At 38.4% G+C, this 21875-nt stretch overlaps 1 protein-coding gene and 1 long non-coding RNA gene across 6 annotated transcripts in view; one reads left to right on the top strand and one right to left on the bottom strand.

Annotated features, from left to right (window-relative positions):
- Positions 1-7199, bottom strand: part of LOC107313364 (uncharacterized) — an 86367-nt gene extending 79168 nt beyond the window's left edge. For both annotated transcript variants that reach the window (XR_014945360.1, XR_001554963.3), the window contains exon 1: positions 7107-7199. This is a non-coding gene — a long non-coding RNA (uncharacterized LOC107313364). The remainder of the gene's footprint in view (positions 1-7106) is intronic.
- A 9267-nt stretch (positions 7200-16466) lies between these two features.
- The window catches only part of LOC107313487 (methylenetetrahydrofolate dehydrogenase (NADP+ dependent) 2 like), a 34754-nt gene continuing 29345 nt past the window's right edge, over positions 16467-21875 (top strand). For 3 of the 4 annotated variants that reach the window (XM_085545136.1, XM_015861800.3, XM_015861801.3), the window contains exons 1-3: positions 16468-16634; positions 18703-18887; positions 19813-19935. In XM_085545136.1, coding sequence (XP_085401262.1) covers positions 16507-16634; positions 18703-18887; positions 19813-19935 — 436 coding nt within the window. In that variant the 5' untranslated portion in view covers positions 16468-16506. Of the gene's footprint in view, positions 16635-18702; positions 18888-19812; positions 19936-21875 lie in introns of all 4 variants that reach the window. The other variant, XM_085545135.1, reaches the window with a different exon arrangement.

The raw sequence follows: 21875 nt of genomic DNA on the forward strand, positions 1-21875 counted from the left end.
CCCTTTGTGGGAGTAGTGGCTCAAATGTCCAGTTATGCTCTCATCACCTACAACAATCAAGCTCCCAGGAAAACTGGCAATCACACACTTCGCCGTATTTAATATTGGCCTCCTTTTGTTCAGTTAAATCAATTATTTCTTCCATCTTAGTTTCAAACAAAAGTTTGGGAAACAAGAGCAAAAGCCAAAAACAGAGTCCAAAGAGATAATAATCTCTCTTTCTTCATGTAACTCTGATGGATGTGACAGAGTTCCTTTCTCAGCCCTCACAAAGTCAGCAAAAGGTTCCATTGACTAGAACTAATCAAGCTTTACTAAAAACCATCTCATTATCCAACATAAAAAGTTTTCGCTTAGTTCAGACTAGTTTTACATTTTATTAGAAATAATCACTGAAAGAAGGCAGATGTCTGTCTCAGTATGTTGTTAGTGGGCAATCAAAACCTCTGAAATATGATATTATAACACTTGCTGGACAATTTATATGTTACAACACATGCAAGAGGTAATCAGTATAGTTACAGCTTGCTTGGCATTCTCATAATGACAATGAATCTGCAGACCACATATTTGAATGCCTGCATAATATGTGAACAGCATCAGATCATTATCTTGATCTCACTAATCCTAATTAGTGAGTATCATTCCTAACAGTTAATTTACATATCTGTTCTGTACAAGGAGAAAAACTGCTATTTTCTTCTCACTGAAATCAATCAGCTTGCCTTCTTTCACAGCATAGTAGATAAAGGCCAGGATCTGAATGAAGATAAACAAGCATATGCAAACCTACACCTACTAGAGTTTTGTACCAGATTATTTCCTGTGATAATTGTATTTTATCTAAAAAAAAAAAAGCATATTTTATTTAGCATTGTGATAAGGGAGTCTCAACAGTGCCTATAAAATTCAGAGGCACTGGCTGTAGTCACAACATATTCATTAGTAAAACTGAAAATTTCTGCCTGTTCCAATGTACATTTGCTAAGTTTTCAGAGGTCACCTTGAGAGTAAGCATTTAAGTTCAGCAGGTGAAAATCTGCTCCTTTAAGATGTTTATTTTTCCAGATCAGGTATAATTTACATCTAATACAACATGCTGTACATTAATGCACATAAGTTTCTGAACAGATTCACATTGGCTTAATGATTTTCACTATGTAACAAAGCAAAAGGACAATCTATAATTTCACTTCAGTCTGAAGCATGGCTATTGAATATAAAGTATTCTGTTACTGATTTTGTTCATTGTTGTGTTTGTGGGTTTTTTTTTTTTTAAATGCTTGCCAAGCCTTTTATTTTGTTTGGAAGCAAACAACTGTCAAAAATTGAAGGTTGTCTTCTATAGAATGCATTCTTTTGCTACTACTTTTTCTTAGTATTACTGGAGAAATGCATGCATTTGTCTGACTTCTAATTGACTGTGCTTGTAGAGCATCTCAACTTAAAGAGATACAATAATGGAGAAAAGGAGAACACCCAGAGATGCATTAAGGTGTTAATTAGATAGAAAGAATTGCATTATTCATAATCAAAATTGACGTGACATGACGGCAAGAAACTACACTCTTTACATGTAGCACTCCTATTCATGAAGGAGTCAATTTAAGATAAGTATTTTTCAGATTTGAGCTGCAGTAAAACAAAGCTTTTAGGTGAAATATTGGATCACTGGAATAACAATATGGAATATCAAGTCAGTAGCAGATTTCAGTGCTAATAAGGAATGTGCTTTACAAATCTTACTGGTTCCATAAGAAAGTGGACTATTGCTCTGAGCAGCCTGATCTAGTGATTGGTGACCCTGCACTTAGCAGGGGCATTGAAATTAGATTACCATTATTGTCTTTTTCAGCCCAGGCCATTCTATGACTTGAATAAGCTTATTAGATTACAATATTTTTCTCAAGTCAAATATTTGAACATAACAGAAATAAATCCTACAAATATTTACTACAGATTTTTTCTAAGTCTTCAAATTAAACACACCTTGGAATCATTTGAAAAACTTCAAGCCATACTTTTTCAGAAGCCTCTAGTTTCTATTCAAAGTTATAAACTCGTTCTTTACCAACTCTTGACAAGAAAAAAAATAAAAATTGCAAGGTTTCCTAAAACCATGAATTCAAATAAGTCAACATGTTGACTACATGGGAGGGAAAAAAAAAGTGCCTCCCAGAGTCTTGAAGGATCAGCAGTAGCACACAGTTTGCATTAAAGCAAACTGGACTCCTGGAAATCTAACGTAACTGACACTTTTGTCCCAGAGAAGGGATGCTATTTCCTTTTTTTAAATAGATAACTTTTATACTTGCATTTAGGACCACAAGAATATCACATTTTGATATTACAAGTAAATAGAATTATCATACTATAAATTAAACAATATTCCTATTTTAGAAAGGCTTCCTGCCATTAATTGGTAGTCAGTTATGATACTGCACATCCTGCTGATGCATTTCTAATAAATAATTATGTATTCCATTTCAAGGCTGCTACTTTAAATGAATTAAAGGTGAAAGTGATATTTGATATTCAAATCATTCCAATATTTTATTATCTAAATTCGAAGAGGTATACTGTGTAGTCTCAAACATTTAGACTTTGGCACTTCCTAAGAAGAAAATACATTAGAAACTTCTAGCTGGATCATATTTGAACACGGTAGATCAACCAAAGTATAAACTGAAAATTATCACTAAATAACCACTTAACAACATGACTCCTACAGTAAACTGTGCTACCAAGAATCTTTCATTTTATTCTAGTTCTCCATGAGAGTTGACTGTACCTGGAATGTGTTAAGATGTATTTCAAGTTGCGAATGAGAATTAACCACAAGGTTTTGAGCAAGATGGAAATACAAAGCCATGTTTAAAGAGAGACAACATGTGGTTACACACATTTATTAAGTTAAATCCAATCTACCGTATTGCAATATGGGGTCAAGCAAAAGAATAAATAAAAAAAAAAAAAGGAAGTCTCACACAGAGACTTTAAGAATTTACATAGGAAGTTAAAGAAAATTTATGTTCAGACTTCTCTCTTGAATGCTGCACCAGCTCTGCATTTCAACTGATGCATTAATCCTTTGCCAAGTACAGTCCTGTGAAGTAGATTACTAACTATGGTAGTTTGGATTGAAAACTGTTCATCAGGCAAAAGCAAGATGCTTGGAATTCTGTCAGATTTTCCTAAGTTGACTATAGATATTTAGCACTGATTTTTATTTAAAGGCCACGTTACATTCTGACTAGTGCTTTAACCTTAAACTTCTGAATACAAAAAGAGCAAAACTCAGTTCTTTGTGAACTGTACTCTCAGTTCCACTTCAGTACCGGATATCTGTACAATACACATAGTATTTACACACTAAAAAAAGAAATCTCAACACAAAGAAATGCTGACAGATAGAAGATTAATATTTTTCCTCATGGCAACAGAACTCTTTCTTCCGCAATACATATTTTGGAGTGATTAACATATATTTATCATATTTATATATTTTTACATAGAGAAGAGAAAAATTCCAGTGAGCTAGAATCACTCATACTGGTTGAATATATCATGAAAAAGTAGAAAACACTGCCAAGCATAGGTGACATGCTGTTTTTAATATCAACTTATATCAAACAGATACATTTGCAAGTCATTCAGATCAGTCCATAAAATGTTCTCAAAGTTATTAACCCTGAACCTTGCATGCAAAGTTAGTTGAAATGTATTTTTTAAATATGTAACCAATTATTTTTTATCCATTTTGAAGGAGAATTACAAAATGCTTGTAGGAAACATTTGAAAAAAATAACAATTCTGAAGAAGAAATATTCTGACATGACAAAGGAATAGATTTGCTCTTTCAGCCAGAGTCACTAGTACAGCGTTGAATTCATTCAACTATTAACACTCAGGCACAAAGCCATTATGATCAGTTAACAGGCCAGTTTTTGCCTTACATATGTTCGTTAGAGCAAAGATTTGCATTTTCTTGTTATCACTGAACTCTCATGAGAAAGCACAGTGCAGGCAGACTGTCCCCACAGTTTACATGAAGGAAAGATTTCTGTTTATTATGATGATCTCTCGAATAACAACTTTCTAAATTGCTGTTAAAAAGGGAAAAACATCTGTATTTGAAACCCTTCCTCCAGCTGTGTATTGCTCAATTGTTGGTTTTCAAGGCATTCAGAAATTAGTGCAATTAGACTGAAAGGACACTGGGTCATGCTCAACAATTAACTTCACTAATACAGCTGATGTGTCCAAACTTTCCTGCTGAGTATCTGTGTAAACATATTCTCTTGATGGTCTTCTACTCTCCATTTCTTATCATAAGGTCTTGGCAACACTTTCCAGTATCCGCAGTCTATATTTACAAACTTCTAAGGTACATATATAAAGACTGAAAATATTATATTATGAGAAGGATGGGATGACTTCAGAAAGCAGATTATGAAAATACAGTATTGCAGTGTGGTCAACAAAATTTATAATCTATAAAGACTGGATATTCTGAACTGATGGATACTTCTCAAATAGCAATCTCATTGACTCAGCAACAAGTAATTCAATTGTTCTGTTACAGTCTTTAATTTAGATAATGTACTTTTCAGTTAGACTACTTCTGATCCTTTGGTGAGCTAATATTTGAGTTACTAAAGGTAATGGGGACTGAGTATTTTAGAGAATCAGGCCAGAATCAGTGATCTTCATAGCTCTCAGAATGAAAGAAGGGTCAGAAAATTGTTGCAATAAGAGTATATTTGAAAACAAGACAGATACTTTGCAAAAAAAGTAGAAAACATACAAAGTTACACAGCTAAATCACATCAGGACACCATCGTCACCTCCCTGCAGCAGAGAAGGGAGTAAATAACTCTACGTGGACGAAAAACAACATGAAGTCAATCACCTCTACACTAATGAAACACTCATACTCTTGTTCCACCACTGAAATAAAGTAAGGTATTTCCCTTTTGCTATTCTGGTACTATATTTTTCAAAGCCATATCTCTCAGTTATTTCTGTACAGCCCTTAATAGGGTAGCTCCTTAATTATGATTATAAACATCAGAATGATTTCCCTACAAAAATACCAGACACAGAGAAATAATTGCAATGTCTGAGTTAAAAACAAATATATTGACTACCAGTCTGTTTAGTCTGCTAAATTAAACCCTATTTCCCATATAATCAGTGTAATACATGACATACAGTAAATATTAAAAAGCAGAGTCACCAGCTATCAGGCATTTTCAGGTCATGCCAAGCACACACCAATGAAAATAACTTACTTCCAAGCTTCATTCTAACTGCTATGACCATATTTGTAGAGGAAAACAGCAGGAATACAGCTACAGTCTTCCCACACCAAAAGGAAGGAAACCATGGTCTGCAACTTCAGTTACTCAGTTAACGATCCTTTGAGATCACTACCTGCTCTAATACCCTCTGGTTTTCCCCTTGTCTCTGTACCACCAGGGTGCTCCTCAGAGATCTGCACTAAGGTTTTATTTTAGATCTGCAGTACACCATTCACATGAGTCTTCCCACTTACCATGCCTTGCATCAAATCAAAGTTTCTCTTTTTGTTCAGAGGAATCTCAGCTGAAAATTTCAGCCTAGTTGCCATCAAATTCTATGGGAGACACTCGTGGGAATAAACTACCACTGGCAAGAGAACCACCATTGCTTCCCTACCACCATTGCTTCCCTTCTTATTACTCATCTCATTTTCAAAATTGCAGTTAGCTTTAGAGAAAAATCAAAACATAGGGTACAACACAGTAGTTAATAGATTCTTAAATATTCAGGAAATATTTCCCAATAACATCAGTAACCAAAGCTCAACATTTGCACCTATTTATCATACTCCAGTCATTGCTAATACCATCAGAAGCAAGAGCAAACAACAGGGATCTTGAGCAAACCCTCACAAAAACTTAGTACTAGGAAACAGAATGGTGTATAATGCTTGTCACTATCTTCACTTCATAATCACCACCTGCTGCACTCTTACTTGAATTAACTTCATTAATGAACTTAAGGCAATACACGCTACCAGTGTCAAACCCCACTACGAAACCTTTGTGCCTATCACTCTAAGACTGTCAATATCATGTATACACAAAATAGGAAGGAATGCTCTTCAGGTTGCAAACTGGATTTATTAAACAACAATTAATCAAAAATGAAAAAACTGAAGTATTGGTGAGATCTTGCTCCACTAACACAAATTCTGACAACTTTCTTCCATCAATGAACACAGTTCTATTGTACTTAAAGACAAAAAGTCCTTTCCTGCTCTTTAAAGTGAAAGAGGCCCTGCTGATTTAGCAGCATTCTCACAACGCACAGGATCTTTCTTCAGCTCTTGAATCTTTCTAGACATGCTATGAATAGCTCTGTCTTCATGAACTTGAGGACAGAACTGTGACATGGAAGAGGAAGATAAGGCTCCTCTGGAATAGCTCAGATTCTGCCTGTCTAGCCCATAATGGTCTGGGAACATTCTTACTTCCTTTCCCATGGTCATAAACTCTGGATAGAATGTGGAACTTGTGTCAAAGGGGAAGACTGCTTAGCTTAATGAATTATGTTGCTTAACCCTATTTAAGAATTTGTCTGAATCAGATGATTACTATCAGAAACATCCTCGTCTGTTAAGAACTATGGGGGTGGCTTCATCCTGTAGGCATTGCCTGAAATGGGGAAAAATCCTAATTTAAGACTTCCTGGACTCTTTTTTTTTTTGTCTCCCATATACAATCTGTGCTCTTGTGCAGTTGCAGTAAGGCCTTTCATATTTCATTGCTCAATAAGACCAAACTCCAACTGTGCAGTGATATTCCAAATAAGTTGTTGAAAAGATTTAGGCTACAGCAAAACCAAAGGAACAATGAGACAACCTTTACTGGACATAATAAAAACAGACTAGAAAAGATGTCATAATAGACGAGTAGAGAGTTAAAACTTCCTCTGATTCTACTGATTCTTCTGCTTCTTCTCCTCATGAAACCTCATATAGCAATACAGTCCTTTCTTGGGGGGCCCCTTGGCTGCCACTGGACCACAACAAAATATGAAGAAAAAGCAATTCAACTCACCAAAGAGGACTGTACAAACATTCTTTTCCCTTCTGTTCCTGGGAAAGTAGCTATTAGGGATGGAAGTGTACAGGTCACTACTCCCTTAGGGACACTGAATACTAGCAAGAGAGACCAGTTTTATACTGGCAGTATACTGGCAACATTTAGTATTCGTCCACTCTTGGATAGATTCCAGTCATTGTTCAGTTTTGAATAAGAAAGTGCTGGGGCACTGGGTACCTAACAAATTATTTTTATAGCATCTTTTGTGGACATGAGCCTACTTCTACTGGATTTTTCTTAATGAATGACAAAGACACACCAACTATGTGTATGTGAAGGATAAACACAATCTTCACCTTTATATTTTTCATGCAAATTAGCAAATTCCAGAGAGATCATTCAAAATTTGTACAAACCTGGACTCCACAAAACTTAATACCACAGGGGAACAGAATATGCCATTTGCAAGGAAACGTGGGAAGAAATTCTTCAGCTTATGTCACAGTACCCTGCATTCCCCCCAGATAGCCAAACAGTAACCTGGACAAAGGGATTCTGTCTCTTGTCCCAGCCTGAAACATTCTTCAGTTAGGTGGCTTAGTAGTATTGTGCTCTTGTTCCCAGAAGATGAAGACACTCTAATACAAATAACACTAGAAGAAGCCTCTTCAGCTATGGCTGTCAGTAAACAGCATTTGACTTTCAAGACCACCAATTCTTGCAACTGGTGCTGCAGGACTCATTAAAGGTTCAGATTGTTGCTATTACAGTAAACACCTAATTGCAAACACATTTACTGTAAATTTATGTAAACAGATATAGTGACTCTGTGTTCCAGGGATTTAAAACCCTTTAGCATGACAAGAATTTTGCTCACTAAAGCATTTCAAAAACCATTACAAATAGGCTTACATATCTATAAACCATGCACTTTGCTAAAATTAATTTTGTTTCTAGTTATGTATTAAGTCTTATATGCTTTTCAGATTTACTGAAATCACTCAGGGAGAATAGTGACGTGAGTCAACGCTATGCACCTGAACCTCACAACACATCTAGTATGACAGCACAGCATCCTGCCTGAGCAGCCAGCCTACTCATCCCTTTGGGATTGACAGTCAAGCAGTTCATGCAACTATCTTATCTTCTCAAAAACAAAGCACACTGAACTGTAAAGAATGCCAAAGCTTACAGAGATATTCCACCTTGTTTGATAAACAATGTTGTATTTAATGTGAAATATTTTCTAAAAACCTGTGTATGTAACACCTTTTTGAAATACTACTTAACCTAACTTGCAGACTGTAAACAACTATAAAATGAATACAATGATGGATAGAAAAATCTGTACATAAGAAATGAGCCACTTTTAGAAAAAAAAGTACTCTAATTGGTGTGGTTTATTAGTTACATGCAGCCTAAGGTGCCGATTCATATTTATCTTTTTCCTCACACAGAACTCTGACTGCCACCCAAAGGTTTATGAATCATGTTCTTTCCGAGTCCTACAGAAGAAAAAGCTTTTACATTATCTGTGATAAAAATGAATTTTAGTTTCCATATAGGTAACAAGGAAGGAAATCTCATTCTTTCTAGCATTTGTTTAGCAGCTAGACTTCAAACATTCTCTAAAAAGCAAACAACTCCAGGAAAAGGCAAATTGAAACACAGCGAGCACACTGAGCAGATGAAAGGTTCTTAACTGCATCTACAGATTACGTAACAGGTTAACAATGATGGGAACAAAACCCAGGGTTACAAATTCAAGATAAAGAAGGGAACCAAGCTACACATAATCCATGACAAGCACTAACACTTTCACAGTTAATCATGCAGGGTTATTGTTCTTATTTTATACAAAGTAGAGTAAGAAATTTCTCCTTTGAGTACAGAAGTATCATGAAAACTCAGTGCCACACAGTTTTTTCTTTTAACGTCTTCAAAAGAAACAATTAGCAGCTGAAAGCATTGGTATTTTAAGTGAATTACTAAGCAGCAGATAATGATAAAGTCAGTTATTGCATTAGCCTAAAACAAATGACTTTCATGATGACTCAAAATGATAAATTACCTAGAAATATTTTTTGACCTTCTGTCTTGGAAAAATAAAGCAAGAGCTCCCTCTGCGTAACTCTGGATGCATTACTCCTCATTATTTTGTTATAAAGGCTACTCAGATATTAAAAGTACTACTGTGCAAGTAAATGATACACAGAAGAAAACAAGCAAAATACACAGAAAATCATTCTCCTGTAATTGATTTTTATAATTGTTCTCTATAATTTTAATGAAACCTAAGAATATAAGCATTCTAATTCTAAATAAGTTGATAGTAAAGAACCACAGAAAGTAAAAGGCCAAGATTCCAGATGAATTAAACCAAGGTTCTGACACACAAGCACCTATTCTTTCCTAGAAGATAAACCAAACTACTAAGAAACACCTGAGGAAGCTTGTTACTACTGCTGTCTGACTGCAGCAGTAAAGTTATACCATTCTTGGCTGACTTCCTTCTCTATCTAAAGCATATGTGTTCAACCTTTTGGCTTGACTAGATCACTTCATTTTTAAAATATTTTTTAATAAAATCTGAAGAAAACACAACAAAAACATAAAAGTGGGATCTTGTTTTTGCGAATCAAGTGCTTTGTGAAACTCTCCACATTTACACATTCTCACTACTCAATGTTGGCTCAAAACTGCTCATCTGAAAAACTCCCTTCAACTCCTGAGGTTTTTCTAGACAACTGATGATATGTTAGGAGAATAACAATAAAAATACTTCTCCAGATAGTACCGACCACTCTGGAGATGAAACAACTACAAAAATTAGATTCCAGAAACAGACTTGCAAGGCACAAGACAGGTATGACTGCAAGACAGGTGAGCACACAGCTAATAAATATAATATGGCTAGTAATGGTAATTCAGTGGCAACCACAATGTAAGTTCTGATAATTCCATGCACATTTTTGGATTGCTTAAGCCTGTGCATTTGTATTTTTACTACCTTTGTGAGACTAATTTCAATACATTTACTCATCATCTGATCACACAGTTATTTGAGCAGACAGGTCTAATAAAATAACATCAGTCTTCCCAAGAAATTGTAGAAGTACAGAGAAGAACAGCAGACAGCTGAATCTTCCTTAGTTAACAGAGGGAAATAGACCGTTGGCACCTGCTGCATATTAGACAATGTAGACTTCATTATAAAATATTTTCTTCAAAGTCTAAAACCGTATAACAAGCAATTCAAATAGATAATGAAACTTTGTATTGTGCTGATTTGTCTTTACAGAAGAATGACATATTAACACTGAACTGTATCTTTTGTTCATATTTAAATACAGGTCAAGCAACAGTGTGAGTTTACATTCATAATTCCTTTCTGAAAAGATAATTCGACATGCTCTCCTTCCCCCCCCCCCCCCCCCCCCACTTTGCAGCACATCCAGCTTTAGTTGCAATGATCATTTACTGTCCTAATGCTTTTCCCCCTTCAAAAGTGTCTACACATGCTACATACCACGATGAATGCCCATCTGTAAACAAAGTAGTGATTCATTATTATAGATGAAGGGCACTGTTTTACCTGAATGTAAACTCACCATTTTTTTAATGCTTCACAGCTTGATGCTTGAAATCCCATTGAGCACTCCAAAAGCTTTGTTGACATGGACTGATGTTCCAAACAATTAACTTAATAACAGCATCAACAACTGGAGGTTTGTTTCAGAGAAAGTGGGTCAAGTTCATCCCTACTGTAAACCTAATAAAGTCAAGGGAGGTAAGGTTCTATTTATTGCAGACAAGTATTTGACCCCCATTTTCCCTGCTCTGAACTAATTTTATGAGTCTAGCTGTACTGCATTAACTGCTCTGTAGAAAACAAATTTAAACTGTTCTGTTGTGCTTTTTTTTTTAATTAGGTCCTATACACTATAATCCTTTCTGAAATGATCTGTGAATGCTGTTATAGCTCAGATGGAGATAACCACTTCTCAGCTGTTAATTATTCCTCACCCAAGATATGGAGATGGGGTAGCTGTTCACATACATATTTCTGCTGCCCTCTTCACTAATGGCTTGTCTATCCCAACACATCTCTACATAACTTGGAAATCAACTGATTACCTCTAATCATCATTTGAATTCAGGTTGAATCACAATTGTCTGAAATTTAAATTTGATAATAAATACTTTTACTAATGAAAGTCAGGAGTCACTAATTGAAATTAATGGACCATTTCAGCATATAATTAGCATAAGAAAAAAACCCTTGGTTCTCAATAAATACTTCTAAACAGCATGTCATTCCATTTTGGCTGGATCATAAAATACAGTAGACCATTAAAAAACTTGCTAAGTACAGCAACAGATTTTCTACTTAGTGTTCATCCTGGACAACATTGAAATTGAACATAAAAACTCACCTTAGCAACTTAAAACATACATTGTAAAGTATCACTTGTGCTGCCTTTTACACATTAATCATGTAGTGCCACCACACCCTTGCAACCCTTACTTTCTCAGCTACTAAAAACTGCTGGCATCACCAACTTGTTTAGTCTTATGCTATTTCTTTCTGTCCAACCTGTCACCTCATTTTCACCTGCACCTCATAGTTTGAGGGATGCATTTGCAGGAATGCTTCTCTAATTCTTGCCTTATTCAAATTATGCTATGATGCCAGCTTCCCTCTGAGAGCACTGCTGAATCATAAGCCTCTTCTTATGCTTGTAAGCAGAACTACAGAAGACTTCCAAACATTACAAGAGCTGTAACATTATGTATCCAAAGGACACAACTTATTTCCAGCATAACTCCCAGTTCACACAACCAACTGGTATCCCTAAAGGAAAAGCATACAGCCCACATAACACACATAATACAAAAAAAAAAAAAGAGAGATTTAAAGTATAACTAATGGAAGAAAAAAAAAAACAGTCTTCCATAAATCTTACCAAACAAGTTTGATTACCAAGTCATAAATCCAAATACGCAGCTAAGGCCAAGGAAATCCTTGTGTAGCTGATGAATGTCCACTCAAAAAACAAACAGTTTGATTGCACAGATGATATAAATTTAATGATTCAGATGTAACCAGATGCAAAGAGAAACTGATTTTCCCCAATCTATTTTTGTTTTCCTAAAACCAGTCTTTGCTTTTAGTCCAGATATCTTATAGTCCAGCTAGAACCTTAAAACTGTTTCTATGTAATATCTGACAGCTTAATTAATGGTTTGCTTAGTCCCTCTTCCAGGTCATTAATGAAGGCATCAACTAAGACCAATTCAAGCAGTAATCCCATGGTGCCTTGGCAGACCCCTCTCTTCACAACATAATTCATCATATCTTTTGTTTTGAAGATACAGATGATGAAAAAGGAGGCTGCCCACCCACTTAGCTGAGTTAACCGTAGGGAGCATATTACAGTCACACTAGTGTAGATAGGTAGGAGAACAGTACACAGCTTTCTCAAATGCTTTTCCCTTAGCCTGAGATGGGCCGGTCTACTATACAAAATTTTAATCATTTATGTAGTCTGTATGAGGGAAACTCAAAGCAAAGGTTGAAACACAGTAAAAAGCATTCGAAATACCCAAAGGCAAGAGGAATACATAATTACTTGTATTGCAGTATTACCAGCTATTAAACTGAATAAATGTATCCAAAAAGCAAGGTTTAAGCTTGCCAGTACTCCTATCAAACAACTTCTCTATCATGTTATACACTGCCAAATAACTTGCTGCCAAAGAACATTTTCTCCACAAATCATGGAAAAACTTATTACACAGAAGCTCATCTCCTACTGCCAAAGCAATCAAATCAGCAACCCTATATTGATAGCTCTCTGTCACCACCTCTTAAAAATATTTCAGCATCAGAAGGAGAAAAAAATGAGCTGAAGCATATGCAAAACTAAATTTGAAATTCAGTTAAGTGACATGAAGAATCTTGCACAGAATTCAAAAATAGCTGGAGAAATGTAGCTGACAAGCAGTGTGAATCTCAAATGCATAGAAACACATTCACCTAGTCCAACCTGCTAAGCTAAGCCAAATTGCATGTGAGAGCTATACCCCAGCATCTTCCATCCTTAGAGAATATTCCTGATGTTTCACATACACCCTGGACAACTCATTTATGCGCGTTCTCTTCAAGATTTTTTCTTCATATATGCAGTCAAAATTCCCTCTGCTGAGCATGCTGAGTTGTCCCTCTCCCTTTTGCTGTGCACCTCTCCAAAGAGCCACTGCTTCCTTAAGTTTGCCCCTCCTTAAGCAGAAACAGCAATTGAAACAGTGTAGGAAGTCTTACCCTTCTCTTCTGCTAAGTAAACCCTGCTCTCAGCCAAGGTCATTGCATACTCCAGCCCCCAAACACACTGTCAGAGCTCGGTTGGTCTCTCTATAATTTGAGAATACCTTCATGTAGTCAAGAATACGGAATTGCACAGATTCAGTCCAGATAAAGTTTCACATCCCCCAGGCAAAGAGAAATAATCACTTCCCTTGACCTGATGACTATCTTCCTTCCAGCACAACACTAAATGCTGTTCACTGGCCTTGCCACAAGCACACAGCTGGCTCACTCTCTGTAATCTACCACACCCCCGTATACCCAGTCCTGCAGAGCTGCTCAGAAATTAAGGTACTGGACTGGCTTTGTAAAAGAAGCTCCTTTGTAAGCCCAACCTTCTGTTTGAGTTTTTACAGTGCTACAAATTACCCTACGTGAATACTTTACAAACATCCACTCTGACATCTAGCCATCTAGTCCTTGAGGATGAACTTTTTTTTCCATTCTGTCTGCTTCCTACTACTTCCTAGCCCCTAAGGGGAAAAAAATTAATTATGGTAGGTCCTTCTCCACATTCCAAGCCTCTCTTCAACTTTCAAGCAAGTGAATTTCAATAAAGTGAAATAGTCACATCAAAACAATCAGAACAATAAACACAATGGAAAATTGACACAAGAGGCGTAATGACAAAGGAACACAAGAGAAAAGCATTACAAAATAAGGAAAAAAAGGAGTGCTCACCCATCACCGATGAGCCCAGCTTGCAGGAAAAACTCCACAAAGAAGGGACAACCAGAAAGAGACCCTTCTGCAGTAGTGGTCAGCCCTTAAATGGGGTCTAGGAGAGGTGGAGCCAGGCTTCACCCCTTCCAGTCTCACAGCTGGATTGCCTTCACCTGTGCTCACAGAGCTGACCAGGTCCTTTCCTCAGGTGCTCAATCAGTGGTTCAGGCTGTGACCCAACAGTCCTCATACATGAAAAAAGTTGTCTCACAGCTGATTATAAGAATCTCTGCCTGCAGAGCTTGCCACCTCAGGAAGTAACCTCCATCCAGAAGACATTCTCCTTTCAGAGACTAACTTTTATACAAACCCTGGGGGAGGCATACCCTGGGTCCACCTATCCTGGTCACATCAGAAGCACGGGTAAATTGTTTGCACCTGTGCTTCCCAGGCCAGTCACAACCCTCCACCAGATGCTTAATCATCAGCTCAGGCTATGACCTAACAGTTTCCACTACAGCCCTCATTGCACTTTTTACTACGATCTTTGCTTGCTTAGTTCTGTTTTTTAAAGCTCCAAGGGATCGTTTTAAAACAAATATTCCTAATGTTTTAAAGATAACATTATAGTACAACATAAATCTGAAGGTGGGAAGCTCTTCATCCCATGATCATTTTCTCTTATCTTTGCTCATGATGTTACTTTTAAAAGTCAATATCCACACTAAAAGAATGCACCTCACAGCACTGTGTGTACGCATGCAATGCAAGAAAGCTACAAAGAACATTTCTGCCTCTCTCCAACCACCAATTTTCTCTTTTTCGTACTGTCTGCTTTAGTATGTAGATAGCACAGGGGTACTGATGGGCTTTTCCTTAAATATCTTCAAGGATTCACTCTTTGAAAGAAGTACTGCAAGTTTTAAACATTGTCCTTCCTCATCCAGACAAAGGCAGTAACTTCCACTTCATTTGGCAGGAGCTGGTATCAGTCAACAACAACAAAAGTCCTGCTAGCACCAGTGTCCCAAGGTGCAGCAGTTATGAGTGCTACTCTTAAGCTGCTGGGTAGGTTGTCTGTATGTATTCAAAAAATATCAGGCTTCAGTGAGATCTACTGTTCATATCTGTATCGTTGGAATAAGACAAGGGTACAGTTGTAATTATAGAATAAATGGGTAGCCAGAGGGGAGGGGAGGGGAGGGAAGGAGGGAAGGAAGAAAAGAAGGAAGGAAGGAGGGAAGGAGGGAAGGAAAAAGAGATGGAATGGGCCGACGTTTAGTGGCATATCCTACTTATATAGTAGCATATAGTAAAGCTGTTTAGTGACACATCTGAATTTCCATTATTATTTCAGCCAACTTAATTAACCACACTTAGACATGTCCTTTAAGGGAAAAAGCATCATCCTTTCAGGAACTGCACAGCTCTATCAAGACCTGAGCCTTGATAGAAGACTGGGTATGGTCTGTTTATGCAAGAAATAATCATCACAGAGACACTTGTGAACGCCTCATGAGGTGCATGTTAGGAAATGGCATCCAGTGCTCTACCTTTGATCCTAAGGACCTTGAGTATTTTGTTAAGCTTGTGGAGCTTATTATGTTCATTCTTATGTAAAGGACAGCAGGAAAAAGAACGTTTTAATGTGTAAACAGACTTGAACTGGCTGTAAGCCTCTTAAATACTGACTCCATTAGAGTGAAAATTAGCTTCCCCTTGTGCATCAAGTTCGTCCTACAAAAAGATGTGTTTGCAAAGCTGTTTTAGGGAACAAAAGGGAGCCTGTGGTCTCTATTCCGGTGTTTGAAGGCATTAGAAGTGTATCTTTAAGAGCTAAAATAACTAATTTCCCTTTACGACTGTGTGCTGGTTGTGCTCACGTTATACCAACCACGGATTTGATTTGGTGTTTGTACATCAGTTGAGGGGCAGATGAAGATATCTGCAAAGAGTGTGAGTGGAAATTTTCCTTAAGACATAAAACCTCAAAGGTGCCAGAACGTTCTCACATCTGTTACAAAGACCGATCTGGCAGATATGCATGCAGACAGGCTACACGTGATAGATGTCAAAGCAGTATGGTGACTGCTTTGGGAAGGCAGGGAGTGATGGACAAGATCCTCATGTATGTGTTGGTGGCCCTTGAGTGTTCTGCAGGTCTGGGAGGGGGGAAACCCTTTTTGCCTCGGCATGTTTGTGCTGCATGACTATTTTTTACAAATAATATTGGAACAACTATCAAATCCACACATCAAAGCACGTGCAAATTATTGATATAGTGGATAGCACACACGGTTATGGACTTCCCGGACGTCACGGCGACCGGCACCGCCCTCCCCAGCCCCTCCCGGCGGCGGCGGCGCTTCCGCTGGGCGCATCGCAATGGCCACGGCCGCCTTCTGCTCCCCGTGCTCCGCGCTGCGGCCGGGCCTGGCCCCGCTGTGCCGATGGCGAGCCCTGCCTCGCCCCGCGTCCCGCCGCGCCGGCAGCGTCCCCCGCAGCGCCGCCAGGTACGGCACGCCGCCTTCCTCCTCCTCGTCCTCCCTGCTCCTCCTCCTTGCGCTGCCTGAAGGGAGGCTCGGCCCGGCCCTGCCGATGTTCGTGTTCCGGGGCGGGTAGGGCTCTATTTTGGGCACGGTGTCGGTATTTCTGGAAGAACGCTTGCTGTGCTCTCCTGCAGGGAATTGCTTCTTTCCAGCTCATATCCCAGCGTGTGCTCGCATCGGGTCAGCGTTAGGGATGTTTTCGTTGGGAAATAAAGCGTGACCAGGCTTGGGAAGGTCCTGTTTTGACAGCTCGTTCTTTTAGGCTTGTCATGGAGATGCGGATCTAAGTTAGCAGCTGGCGCCGTTGTGTGATGCCCCGCAGTGCAAGCGAGAAGGATGCAGAACGTGAACCGTGCATGTAGTGGGGTGGAGGGCACAGTGACAGTGCTGGCTGCTGTCCCACCGCTCAGGGGCTACACGGAGACGTTTTCAATAGGGGTGTGTTGATTGCATTGCCTGGACTGGCTTGCTGCACTGCAATCTTCCTCTGCACCTGATGCCTTACTATTCGCTGTATTTCTGGTGCCTTGTCTCTGTTCAAGGAGTTAAATGAGATTTTAAGCCTGAGAAGCACTGGCATGGAACCATTATGATTGGAAGAGGCCTCTAAATCCAACCATCAGCCCATTCCCACTATGCCCACTAGCCATATCCCTCAGCATCATGTCTCCGTGGTGTTTGAGTGCCCCCCCAGGACTGTGACCCCACCACCTTCCTGGACAGCCTGTGTCAATCCACCACTACTCTTTCTAAGAGTAAAATTTTTTCTAATGTCCAAACTGACATTCTCCCCATATGTTGCGGAATTGCCTTTTTCCTTGCTTAGCTGTGCGCTTAAACATATACAGATGTGAACTAGTTGTTAATTGCAAGTTATTGCCCGTAGTTTCTTACAGTAGAGACAATATAGAGTGCAAAACTTTTTTCTTTGGTCTGCATGTTCTGAAAGCGCAGCCTTGTTTTCCCCCAAAGAATATGGCATAGACAGGAGGGAAACCAAATGCCGATCAGTCTTGTACAGGTGGGAAGTCATTCCAGTCTTAAACTGAACCAGGAGGTTTTATTGCTTTTACAAGCTACCTTCCAACAGAATCACAGAATGACCTGGGTTGGAAGGGACCTCAAAGATCATGAAGTTCCAACCCCCCTGCCTGGCAGGGCCACCAAACTTTCACATGTACTAGATCAGGTTTTCAGGGCCCCATCCAACCTCGCCTTGTACAACTTCTTATCTTTTTTCTCCCAGAGTGATTTTTATTAAAAGCTGAAAACACACTTCTGGTAGACAAAACATAGTGCACATTTCCACACAGTCTGAATTTGTGCATTTGTCTTAGAACTCTAGATGAAATCCTGAACCTGCTGGAAATTAATAATAATGATAAGAAATAATAAATACTGCTGCCTTCCTAGAAAGCAGAGGCAAAGTGCCAGCACAGGTACTTCCCTTATTTGATGTGTCAGGCAAAGTTCAAGTAACGGATATCAAGGTAATTGAGGACAAGCTGTAAAAATAAATGTAATTGCCAGAACTAATTGCTTTAATTGCTTATTGGAGTCTTTCTTAAGAATAGTATGTTAGTTTGCTGTCATGACAATCAGACGAGATAATTTATTATCAATACAACTAATCTTGGGGCATCTCTTGGTGGTACTCATTTGATGCAGCTATTTGAGTGCTGGTAGAGATCTGGGTTTGTGTAATTGAAATACATATGGTTAATGATAAACACAAGGTGGTACTGGTGGTCTTTTCTGTTGCATTTGACCAAATAGCAGAGTTGTAGTACGTGAACTTCTGTGTCTGTGTACAAGAACATAATCTTTGTATTCTAAGTAATGTAATATTTATTGTATGCAGGAAGCTGTATGAGTATTTTTCAAGTACTATTGGAATTACTGTCAAATTCATGCATCAGAGCATATGCAGGTGTTTAATGCAGTAGGTGATGTGCTCAGAAGTGCCATGGTTATGGACTGTCCTGATGTGACAGGACATGATGTGACTATATGTGTACTTTTGTCTTTTTAGCGATGAAGCAGCCGTTATCTCAGGGACAAAGCTTGCTAAGCAAGTCTTGAAGGAAGTTCAAAGAGATGTGGAATCGTGGATATCCTGTGGGAACAAGAGACCTCATCTCACTGTCATATTAGTAGGAGACAACCCAGCTAGTCATATCTATGTCAGAAATAAGGTAAAAGCAGCAGCAGCTGTAGGTATGTACTAGGTAATATAAGTGTTCCTTTGGTGAGCACAGGATGCTGTTCTTTAAAAAAGTTCTAGAAGTGGGAAAAAGAACCCCTTTATCTCATGTTACACATTTTTGTTCTTCACCTTCCCTGATTTACCTAAGGTGAAAAAGTTGCAGTGATATGCAAAAGGAAGTAATTCTTATGTCATGGGCATGGTAGGCATAAATTTAATGGTGCACCTTGAAATGTTATTGGGAGGTAGTTTGCATTATTACTTTTAGAAACTGCAAACGAGAGGTGAGTGCTGGAGAATAACATTTTTTTTCATAACGTCATTAATAATATTTACCTTCATCTGTATGGGGTACATCTCATGGAATTTCTGGCTTGTTGGATACTGTAGATCTGCAGTAAAGCCAGGCAATCTCATCCAAAACCAAAGTTTCACAGCCGTATATGTGAAGGGCAGAATTTCAGATGTAAATCAAATAGTAAAGCTGAGGGACTGATTGGAACATGACTCAATTACCTCAGAATGGAAGAGCACCACAGCTTAAGCAGAAAGCTGTTTTGTTGCTTTTGGTGGAGCTGCAGTTTTGTCCTGTGACTTGAAAAATCTGTTGTAAGTTTGGTCCTGCAGATGGTACCAGCGTTACTAGCAGAGCTAGGTCCGTTTGGCTTTACTCATAATTCTTAAGAGCACAGATATAGACAAATTATTGTATGCATTGATTTCCAAATATTTTTTGTCTTTGTTTTAATTTTGAAGCTGCTGTGTCAAATTACTGACTTTGTTGTGAGATTGCATTTGATAACTGGAAATAAAGCATTAAAGACCAGAGAGTCTTATTCGAGATGGTTGTTGAACATTGAATAGATTTTTGTACAATGTGAGTAAGCTGTCTCTTAATTTCCTGATATGAATAAGTGTCTTTATTTTTTCTGTCAGGAATTTCTAGTGAGGTCATACTGAGGCCTAAATATATTTCTCAGGAAGAACTCTTGGATATGACGTTAAAACTCAACAAGGACTCAGCAGTTAGTGGTGTATTAGTTCAGCTGCCTCTCCCAGGTAGGTGTTATCTCTTATTTCACTCCCTACATGCGGTTTATGTAAGAGGAAAATGTTTGACAACTTCCGTTGTTGCAAGTGTATCATGGTGACATCAAAGGCTCGAGAAAGAGGGCAAATATATAATGATAAGGAGATGCCTTTTTCTGTTGTTGTATAAACAGCAAGTCAATATAACTTTTCTGATTTTATTTTTTCCTACCATGCTGCAGTGCTTTGTCTTGAATACCAAAGCCTTTGCCATGTGTTCATCCCCTGCATTGTACCAAGATACATTGCTTAGCTGGTAGCGCTAGTCTTTCTCAGAGTGGCTCTTGCTTGTGCCCTGTATGTTTGTTTGCCTGTTGCGTGCTTTTGCCAGTATTTGTGATGAACATTGTGATAAAGACCTGAAAGACTTTAACATGCTCCTGATGATTGTTTTCCCGCTCCTGTTCTGTACTATAATTTCACTCTAGTGAATCAGTTAGCAGCATCTGGCAATATGGTCAGTGCTAGGATTTGCAACTCTTCATATCCATCTCTAACTTCATTAAACCAGCATATGCTTTCTCACAGGGATTTGCCTAAGCTAGGAAAGTCATTGTAATAGTCTTGGTGGCATGTTGAGTTTCCCCCTTTTTTATGTCCAAATGTTGTCTTTTATCACATATTTAGACCATGGGCTCTGAAGGGCACGAACTGTCCTTTTTTTTGAGTACATAGAGGAACTGAAGGATGTGCTTTGTTCACATTTCTAATAACAACCAGTGTTCATTACCAGTAAGTTCTGTCATTTGTATTTCATGAGAGAACTTATGGTTGTGGATGTTTGCCTTCTGCTGCAGTGAGTTGGCCATTAGGTGGAAGTAGAACACAAAGAAGGAGAAGGAAAGCCTGGACACAAAGTTGGGAACAACTTGAAAAGGTGATCTGGTGTGGGAAACATCTCTCCCTGCAATAACAGATTAGGACAAACAGGTGGTTTTGCAAATTGTCCTCGATATTAATCACTTATACAAAAGGTTAAGTGCTGACAGCCTAGGTAGGAAGTCTTCCTCTCTGTGTTTAGTATAGTTCACAGGCTCTCCATTTGGATTTCCTGAATCAAATAGTTGGGTTCGTGCTTTAATAGTTCTGTAATGGACTTGAGCCTTGCAACTTGGTCATTTTTAAGCTTGTTGAACATTTAACAAGGCAGGATCAGAACATAACTCTAGTTGTGTGTCAGTTTAAATATCTGTTGCTGTTATGTTTGAATGTTTTAAATTCTCAGCTGGCTGAGCTTCCCTACAAACAATGGTGTGTCTGTCACCATAACCACGTTAAGAATAAATAGGCTTTCTTCAGCCTGTGAAACTTGTTGTTTTGGGGCTGGCTGCTGTCTACCTTACTAAAACCTTAGGGACATTTGATCAATAGTACAATGTTTTCAGCTTTACATTGTTTGTATAGATATCTAGTAAAGGAAAATATCCAAGCCATCATGAACTGAAAACCTTCTACAATTGATGCTGGATGTAACTTTGATTGCTGAATTACTATTGCTGCTAAAACACTGTGTTCCCTCCAAGCAACTTGAGTGAGAAATGGGCAGAAAAGTGATGTAACTCCTTTTCCAAAATCCTTTTGGCTTGTCCTGTGTCAGAAGGATGCAAAGCCCAGAAGTTGTGAAAACCTAATCAGCAGTGGCTGCTCATCCCACAGTTGGGGTTGTTGTATGGAGTATTGGATATTTATTTATTTTTTCACAAGAAGCCACACACAGGTCTAGCTTTTGATTAACACTGGGATAAAAATAGAAGCAGAGGATGGCTTTGTTCCTTCAGTCCTGTGAGCTGCAGCAACTTAACTTTGAGGATTACCATCTTTGCCCGAGGAAAACTTCCTTTCTGTGCCCCTTTGGAGCACTGTACTTCTGATGTGGTAATGGCTTCTTGGAGACTTCGCTCTATCTTTTA

The sequence above is a fragment of the Coturnix japonica genome, chromosome 4 (assembly GCF_054131305.1).
Source record: "Coturnix japonica strain WE chromosome 4, WE-NBRP24, whole genome shotgun sequence".
In the NCBI taxonomy this organism is placed as follows: Eukaryota; Metazoa; Chordata; class Aves; order Galliformes; family Phasianidae; genus Coturnix; species Coturnix japonica.